At 40.7% G+C, this 9,411-nt stretch overlaps 1 protein-coding gene across 1 annotated transcript in view; it reads left to right on the forward strand.

The window, feature by feature from the left end:
- LOC140933712 (fibroblast growth factor receptor 4-like) overlaps positions 1-9,075 on the forward strand; it is a 28,038-nt gene extending 18,963 nt beyond the window's left edge. Inside the window, exons 8-16 of the mRNA XM_073383324.1 lie at positions 510-678; positions 1,694-1,804; positions 2,549-2,724; positions 3,413-3,535; positions 3,843-3,913; positions 4,569-4,609; positions 5,818-5,914; positions 6,334-6,439; positions 7,423-9,075. Of these exons, the coding sequence (XP_073239425.1) occupies positions 510-678; positions 1,694-1,804; positions 2,549-2,724; positions 3,413-3,535; positions 3,843-3,913; positions 4,569-4,609; positions 5,818-5,914; positions 6,334-6,439; positions 7,423-8,052 (1,524 nt within the window). The 3' untranslated portion in view covers positions 8,053-9,075. The remainder of the gene's footprint in view (positions 1-509; positions 679-1,693; positions 1,805-2,548; positions 2,725-3,412; positions 3,536-3,842; positions 3,914-4,568; positions 4,610-5,817; positions 5,915-6,333; positions 6,440-7,422) is intronic.
- Positions 9,076-9,411: the final 336 nt, after the last annotated feature.

Genomic DNA, 9,411 nt, shown 5'->3' on the forward strand with positions numbered 1-9,411 from the left:
TTGCTTGAAAAGGGGAGTTGGAAATTGAAGAAATTGCGTTTTTTCTTTAACAGACAACATTTATTTAAAATAAAAACTACAGTATCATTTACGTGGCAATCCAAAATGAAATGAAGGACAAAAAGATTTAAACATGTGAGCAATAATTTACTGGTGGTTACATTTACAAGATCTTTTGTCTAAATATATTTTTTTTAATTTATTTATGTATTTATTTACACTCCTTATTTTTAATAGTTAATACAGGTAACAGTTAACATGGCTAAAAGAATTAAATTACTCGTCGACCAATATCAGCGCTCGTTGACCAGATACCGGACAAATCTACGTAGAGACGGCTGTATTCGCAGGCCGCCTGGCCTAAAGATATTTGACGTTAGGAAGCGCAATTAACACTTTTCGGCACTACCCACTATTTTTTTGCTGTTCCACTTACAACTGTACAACTTATCTCTGTTCTTGTTTACATTTTGAATCATTACTATTGTGAAGTGAATGACCTTTTGTAGGTGTTAGAAGTTGAGGTGCCATATGATGAAGCATGGGAGATAGAAAGGAACCAACTGGTCCTATCAGATGTTCTGGGTGAAGGAGCCTTCGGTCGAGTCATTAAAGCAAAAGCGATTGGACTGAACAATATGCCTGATACGCTCACTGTGGCAGTTAAGATGTTGAAAGGTGTGTGAAGAGCGGTTGTAACTTATAAGTTCTACAATTTTTGGTTGTGCCATAACTACCAGTCAATCCAAGAGAGATCAGTTAATCCATCGGTCAGTTTCACAAGGCAGTTAGTCAGTCAAGTCGAATCACTCGGCCAGACCAAAGTCAGTGAGTCTTTCTAGCCGAACTGGTCTAAACTGAGGAACTGCCCACCTACTCCTCCCCTGAGTTAACATTAACACTTACCTCTTACTTAGGGCAAAATGATGCTTAGGGGAGGGGTAGGTGGGCAGTTTCCCAGAAACCTAAATTAATCCGCCTAAATTTTAGTAGCCTGCACATGCGTCACAGATGTAATCTAACCCCGGCTAGTAACTTCTGTGGCTTAACGTCGAGATCTCTGTTCTGGACCCCAATGGACTCAATGAATTACCAGAAGTGCGATTCTAATTTCCCTTGTACTTGATTGGTAAATCGACAATGGTTTTTTTGAAATGTCAATCTGCCTGGAGTTTACTCAAATTGTAGTACACCGGTGGGGGGTCAGAACAGGGATTTCGACGACGGCTCGCAGAAGGACTTAACCATAGGTTTAGTTTATTCTGGGACGTACGCCAGCATTTCAGTCGATCACCTAACCAGTAAGTCGATCCACCAGCCTTTCGGGTACCCAGCCAACCAGCCACTCGTGGCCTCAGTAACGAGAACAATCTGTGATAGTCGGTAATCCCCCCCCCCCCCCCCCCCTTCAGTAAATTAGTCAGACTGACAGTCAGGCAGTCGGTCCATTGATTAATCAATCAGTGAATTCTCAGATTAATTTATTAGCCAATCATTTTATTAGTTAGCAGCTGGCCAGACAATAATTCTCAAGTTTAGACTAATGGACTTAACTTGTAAAAACGCTTGTAAAAGTGGAAGAATAAATTCGATTGCAAACAGACTCAGTCATGTTGTGTGCAAGACTTTTTCAAGCGTTCTTTCATTCAAGCAATGAACTTTTCCGTATGTTTTTTTTATTATTCATTTGCAGAGGATGCATCAGACCAAGAACTGCTGGACTTGGTGTCGGAAATGAAGGTTATGAAGTCAATCGGAAAACACAAGAACATCGTCAACTTGTTAGGAGTCTGTACACAAGACGGTACGTTTCTCCTGATTGCAGTGACTTATGATTTCCAATAGGGAAGAGTTCCACAGTAGCCTTTTTGCAAGAAATATTATTAATCACAAGTCACGCTATATCATGCATTAATTTCTGCCGTGGCTTATTTATTTTGTGTAGCATTACTCCTGCCATTTCATCTACAACCAAGTACATCTGCATCTGAGAGCTATAGCAGATACCACTGGCACCCTTCACCAATTGCAATCATCGGGGTGGCAAGAGTATGCTGTGTTTATAGTACACCGACTCTCACCCGATTAGAAATAAAACCATTGCCACTGCTTGTTAGCGTGCAGTCATCCTTTATCACACCCATTTCCTTTTGACAATAATCAGGAAGGTAACATGAAGTGAACACGAGACCGATGCAACATGATTGGCTACCCATCTAAAACAATTCCATCAACCCAATGCTTACCGGTATCAGATCCTATCCCATTCTTCTTAAAGCCACAGGACCAGGTTTGAATTTACTCCAATCAATAAAATAAATATGGCTCAGCTTCCAATTTTAGACTTGCTGTTGAAACCCGCCCTCCCCAAATAAATAATTTACCCTCTTTCTCTTTCGCCCTCCCATCCCTTTCATTTTACGCGCCACTCTCCCTCGAACTACGCGCGGTTTTCCCATACTCGTATTTCTATTTTATTTCGGGTAGCCTTATTCACTACCTTCTCTTACCAGCCTTGTTTGAATTCTCTTGCTTTCCTGTTCTCTAGGTCCCTTGTACGTCGTGGTAGAATACGCGGTTCATGGTGACCTTCGACAGTTCCTTCAAGACAGGAGACCTGGGTTAGAATCTGGGCCCCAGTCTCACGAAGTCCTCACTCTACAAGACTTGTTATCATTCTGTTATCAGGTTGCTAAGGGGATGGACTTCTTGTCGTCGAGAAAGGTAAATAATATGTTTTAAAGAACGAACCCCTGCTTACACTAAAAGAATATGGAAAAGCCAAAAGTATTATGCATGCCAAATGGATTTCATTATGTTCCTTTGGTCAGTTTAATAATAAACAGATAAATAATGATTTAGAGGCACTATATCCACAAAGTGGTTCTTGGTCTAAATGTTGGGTTTTGAGGAGAGGGGAAAACCAGAGAACCCGGAGAAGAACCTTGGCTTGAAATGTTCGAGTTGGTATTGACATGCAAGCCAAACTTATAACACAGCTCGCACTTGAACCGACTTTTAGAGTCGCTTACTCTTTTATAAAAGTACATTTCTTTTGTAAGTGAGCGATACGAGATGACAGCTATAAATTAAGAGTGCATCTGATAGTACTCGGGATAATGCCAACTTGAACTCAATAACGCAGTTCGTCCAATACCGACCCAAGGTTTGTTTCACTACCAACCTTCGTACCCACCTTAATTCAGAAAAATTTATTAAGACATTCTCAAATTAACCTCCCAAGCTACTGCTACATATGTATTTCTTCTATAGAATCGATGAGGTTTGGAAATTCGATATCAAATTTAAATTACGTACTGAAAAGTTAGATTATTGTTAGACAGAGTGTCAGTGGACTCTTCCACGAGAAAAAAGATGATTGTTTCTAAACAGCATCCTTGTATTTTAACAGTGTATCCATAGAGATATAGCAGCGAGGAATATTCTAGTCGCAGAGGATCGGGTTATGAAGATAGCTGATTTTGGGCTGGCGAGAAACATACGTGAAGATGACTATTACAGAAAAACGACCGACGTAAGAATGTGACAATTTCTATCTCGTGTTATCTTGTTAAAAACTTAAGGAACGAAAGATCTGATCAATGCATCTCCCTTTTAACCCTTTAAGCCCTAAGAGTGATCAGCATGAAATTTCTCCTTATTATATCAATGCTTTAGAAAACAGAGTGGTCATGAGAATTGACTGCATGATCAAGGAAGATGAGCGTAATTGATATTTCAAAAAATTCTCCCCACTACTTCTATTGAAAAAGCATAGGGAGAGTTAGTGAGAATCTCAATTTTCATATTAGGGTTTAAAGGGTAATAATTTCATTCAACAGGGGCGCCTCCCTGTGAAGTGGATGGCAATCGAGGCTCTAATTGACCGCGTCTATACCACACAAAGTGACGTGTAAGTATTTAAGGGCATTAGAGTTGGCTTACTCGTTGATAATTTTCTGGATTTTCAGCTCTTGAAAGTCCATTTCCCGTTATTTTGATCTCTTTACAACTTGTTTTAATTAGTCGTTGTTGTAAGGAGAAAGTACTGTATTATCAAGGCAGTCTATGTTTGGTGAAGACGTGATATATTGCTTTCTGGCTGCTGTGAAATCACAAGAAGACCTTTGGTGCTTTGGTGCTAGCGGTTGTTCAGGGTAAACTACAGTGTCCTGACTCACACAGGCTTGCTTGGGGTTGGAGACCTATGTGAGTACTTCACAGAGAAATAAACGCACTCGCGGACTGCGAAATGAAAGAAAACAATTTAATATGAAGAATTGTGAGTTCATTTATTTACAGCCAGCGAGTGCTTTTATTTGCCTGTGAAGCACGAACGAGAAGTCGTTATCCCTTTTCTTATCCAAGTTGAGTGCTCGCATTGTAAAAGCGACATTGCTGTACCTCTTCAGAGGTATCCCTTTAAACTGATTCCCGTACATATTGTCCCACCAGTTCTCATTTCCTTCCTCTTCTCCGCTTGTTCTTTCGCTTTTTGGGATAACGCTGATATACATATAACTGAAGATTAAAATAATATGACACCTTTTCATTCTCGGTCCTTCTAGGTGGTCGTTTGGAATATTAACATGGGAAATTATAACTTTTGGTAGGTTTTACTTGAAGGTCTTAAACAACTTGTCATGAGGGTTACTAGGGAGTTTTAGATACCACGACGGCGACGGCGACGGTTGCGAAAACGTCCTTAAAAAGTAAATTCGCATGCTTTCAACCTTCATCGCGGTTATTCCAACTCGCTTTCTTTGTCAAATTAAGGGGAATTCTCCTGGGGTTGAATTCCCAGGAAACGTAGAAGGAGCGACAGAAAATTTCCTCGTCCCTTGTTTGCGTCGTTCGTAAACGTGAATTCAGGCGTTTTCACGCTTTAACCCTCGGACGTACACGCAACTTCATACCCCCACCGTAGTACAAGGGGGGGGGGGGATGGAACCCCTCTTCGGAGCTTATGTTGCAGTATTTTGAAACGATTTTACCTTTAGTGGAAAGCCTTTGATCTTCTTAACAAGATGAGGTATATTTAATGGGTGGTGGCGCTGCTGGAGGCCTGTGACGTCACCAACAGTAGTCGCCATCTTGGCTGCCTTTAGAAATCAGTTTAAAACCGCGAGAAATGGAAGTTTTTTTGTGCTTTACATGAAAGATAACACATAAAAACGCACTTTGCATGATTTTAGCCACAAGATTTACTTTTATTGTTGAAAGAAGTTGAAAAGACATGTCTTTTCACCCAAAATTGGCTTAACCACCTGCTTATGACGTCATATCTCGTAACTATAGCAACTGACTATCACTTAACTCGTCTCGAAATCTACGCAAGGGATGAACGAACAGCCACTGAAAGCGTAAGGTGCTGATGTTTTGTCCTCTAGGAAAAAACTCAGAAAAACCTTATCGGGGGGTGGCATCCACCCCCCCCCCCCCCCCCCCCCCTTGAACGTCCGAGGGTTAAACATATTGCTATTTAGACCTTCTCGCCGGTTGCCTTTGCAGTTGGTTTACGTGTTTTATGCTCAGAATAAACCCCCGTCTACTGAGGAACACGATCCTTATTATACCCACCACAAGATATTCTCATGGACAAACGATCACAAGAGTACATAATTCTGTCAAATATGAGTTAATATAAGTAATCTAGTCAAATACCAAGTGCTTTTTGAACACTTCTTCCGTTGAAGTGTGCAACTAGTTCGAGTTATAAATTTTTAGTGAAATCTGTGACTGTTCGTCCTCCCCTCTTCACCTGAAACTGGTCGGTTTCTTTCCTAATCACAATACCGCTCTCTCTCTATCGTTAAGGTGGCAGTCCATACCCTGGAATACCAGTGGAAAAGCTTTACTCACTGCTGAAATCCGGTTATAGGATGATTCGACCAATAAACTGCTCTAAAGAACTGTAAGTAATTTCAGACACCGAAATTATTCGCACGACTTTTGCGTGCATATGTGTTTAAAAAATCAATAATATCAGTAATTCTTAGCGAAAATATCCATATAGCCATGTTGGGACTTTCTCTTGTCTTTATGTTTTGGTTTACTGAATCGCGCAAAATACATCTTCCGTTTCATAGAAAGGTTTTTTGTCATTGTACACGGAATTTTTGTTTCGTCGTCCTTTTCTTACGGCATTATTGACAAGTCGCACCTTATAAATGAGAAGCCTAAAAATTTATACGTTCCATGGGCGATATGGTCCCCGTACGCGAGAACGCTTTTGATGCAAATGAAGGAAAAACACACCAAGCAACATAGAGATTGTTTGAGAATGTTTTCCGTAATTTGGCTTATGCTGTTCTTCATTTTTTTGTGCCCTAGGTATCAGCTCATGTTGAACTGCTGGAACGAAGCAGCTGAAAAAAGACCAACATTTCCTGATCTTGTGCGTGCCTTCGATGCAATGATATCATTGGTTTCTGACAAGGTAAATGCCTCGTTAGTTAAAGTAGCATTGGTTAATAGTTGACAAAATACAATCTACGGAAATAATCGGCATCGGCATCATTGGTCTTGAAGATTAGATCAGTCTTGTTAACACCAGTAAGGTCTATAAACCACCTGGTAGTTTCACTATTTTCATATCCGATGCGGATTCGCCCGTCAGTGTTGGGCGGGTAAGTCAGTTAGGTAAGTGTGTGAGAGCTATTTGTTCTCCGATCGAATAGGCCATTTGCAAGATGAGATCATTTTACTACTACGACCAGAATCCTTCAGGGTTTTGCTTTCTTGTGCAAATCGAGGCTTTTGTTATTCAAACCTCGCTGGGATTACCAAATTTTGATATGAAAAGAAAAGCCAAAAGGATTCTGGTCTTAGTAGTAAAATGACGCCATCATGCAAGTGGACTATTGGCGTTTGAGAAGAAGGGGAAACAGTGCACAACCCTGAAAATCGCAAATTCTAACGAGGAATACAGCGTCCAACCACAAAGATAATCCATATATGGGATCGCCTTCAGGTTATGAACTTAGGCCACACGTTAGCAGGGGTGGCGCAATAGTGAGAGCAAGAGCCTCACTGGTCTCACCAGTGTGACCTGTTTTCGAGTCCCAGCATAAACTTTATATGTGGTTTGAGTTTGTTGTGGTTCTTTCCCTTGCTCCGAGAGGTTTTTCTCCAGGTACTCCGGTTTTCCCCTTCAACAGTTCCAAATTCAAATTCGATCTGGAACGCTCGGAGACGTTTAAACCTGGAGTTCTTAAGAACGCCTAATTTTTTCGTGGGCGAACAAATTAGATTTTACAAATTTTTACACTTATGGGAGACGACTGTTATCACCACAGCACCACCCTTGCCTAGAATCAAGCACTTGCAGGACCTATGATTTTGTGGTTATTTTGGCGAATGCTAGTGAGGAATATCCTTTCTGAAACACACTGTTGTAATAATTCTTATTCGTCTTTTCAGGAATACCTTGACCTTCAACCGCCTCTGGTTAGCCCTCTATCCCCCAGAACGCCTTCGTCCTCCGAAGAGGACAATGTATTCGGAAGTTCAGAGCACGTTTGCGACTTCACAAATAGCAAGAGCGACAGTTTGAATAATCCCAACGATGACGGGTTCCATCATGGCTCAGAGGATACCGAGCATGACGGTGAAGACGGATACGCGGACATACGACAACACCCCGATGATGAGCCTTTACTAGATTTCAGCGGAAGCAGAACTTCCCTTGCTTCTAAATCCTCGTTGTTCGCAAAGAGATCCCTTAACCAGCTCAATGGAAGCATTGCATCACTGTCTTCGCAGATGAGCAAGCAAATGCGAGCCATGGAGGATAAAGAGGGCGGCGACGGAGAACATGCTGGTCTATTAGAAAATGACGCTAGCCAAGGAAGCGACGAAGCGTTTGAAACTATTGATAATGTAAATCCGAGAACTGGCCCAACAATATCAGAAGAACCATCAAAGTCCTCGGACGGTGTCCTGGAGACAAGCCTGGATTCCGAGGAAATCGACCCAGATGTTTTGATTAAGTACACACCTCCAAAAAAACCAAATCCCCCAAGGAGACCTTCTCAGCAGACAGAGGTCTAAAACTAATTTTTTTTTTTAGTTGTCAAACAAAAATTTCAAAGGCCACACCTCAAAGTTACTCCCACTTGCGGTTCTTTAACCTCATTTTAAGGTTCTGTGGTAAGGCACTCGTTAATTTTATCAAATGCTCTCTTAGGAGTTTTACTTTCTTGTGCTGTGAGAGCCAGTTTTCTGGCTTGAGAGAAATAACGAAGAGACCAAAGATAACAATTGAAGCCTCAATATCCAAATACTATTTCTCCAGACTGTTCTCCTACTGACATTTTCATAAGAAGAATTAGTTGAGAGAAATTGACAATAGATCAAAGCATTTTGATGATCATTTTGTGAATTTTCTTAACCTTGTCTCTTGATGGGTATGGTGGATATTGTTAGGAGAAAACTGATGTTGGGACTTTTCGAATAAGGACAAGGACAATTTAACGGTCTAAAGCATCACAAGAATTTGTCATTTTCACTAGGTCGACATCACATTATTTATTATAAAGGGTACTGGCCTCTACAACTTGGCTGACTCAGTCTTTAAGGCGAAATTACTAAACGGAGAAATTCTTTGAAGATGAAAGAAAATTGACAGGTGTAAAGTCGTTTAGTTTGTCAAGATTATCTTGTAACTGGGCTTACTAAGTAAATGTTTCACCAAGGAAAAGGATGTTTTCAAAAAAGGTTTTGTAAATAGCCCTATCCCTTTTCATTAACATCTCTGTAAATTGAAGAGATACAGGTTTGGGTACCGGGTACTAAGTACCATGAAAATGTGAAGTTGGGAGCGCAGAACTCGCCACGCGCATGCTCCGTTGAAAAGAGTTATAACTAAAACCAGGTATAAATTATTCTATTGATGTAACTCGTCAAGTCATAACCTCAAGTTTAACGAAGGTTGGTTGCTAAGCAACAAATGTTTGAAATGTTTCAAAATCGAATTTTTTTGCGTAGTTTCAGTTGTTAAAGGAAATATTTTTTCTTGATATTCTTTTTTCTATATAAACTCAAACGTATAGTATTAAATGTCTTATTGCTTTAGTCGACTTCTTCCTTGTTAACGCTTCACTCTATGGGAAAGGCATTACCCTACCGTAACCTGCCACCTATAACCCCCCTCACCCCTCCAGTTATAGAGTGTTTTCACATGACGTCACGGCGGCCATATTGGTGTCCCAAAACAATGAAACGGCGGCCATGTTGGTGTCCCAAACCAGTCCGATCCTAATACCATCCACGCTATAGTGATTTGTCTGGAAGAAAATTCTATCTACGCCTTGAGTAACTGGGGCCTGAACTCATTATTCCACTTTTTAAAAATATCCTTGTTTAGTTCATCTTCTTTACAATTTCATGATTCTTAGCACAACGTTTGAC

Source organism: Porites lutea, chromosome 4, assembly GCF_958299795.1.
Source record: "Porites lutea chromosome 4, jaPorLute2.1, whole genome shotgun sequence".
In the NCBI taxonomy this organism is placed as follows: Eukaryota; Metazoa; Cnidaria; class Anthozoa; order Scleractinia; family Poritidae; genus Porites; species Porites lutea.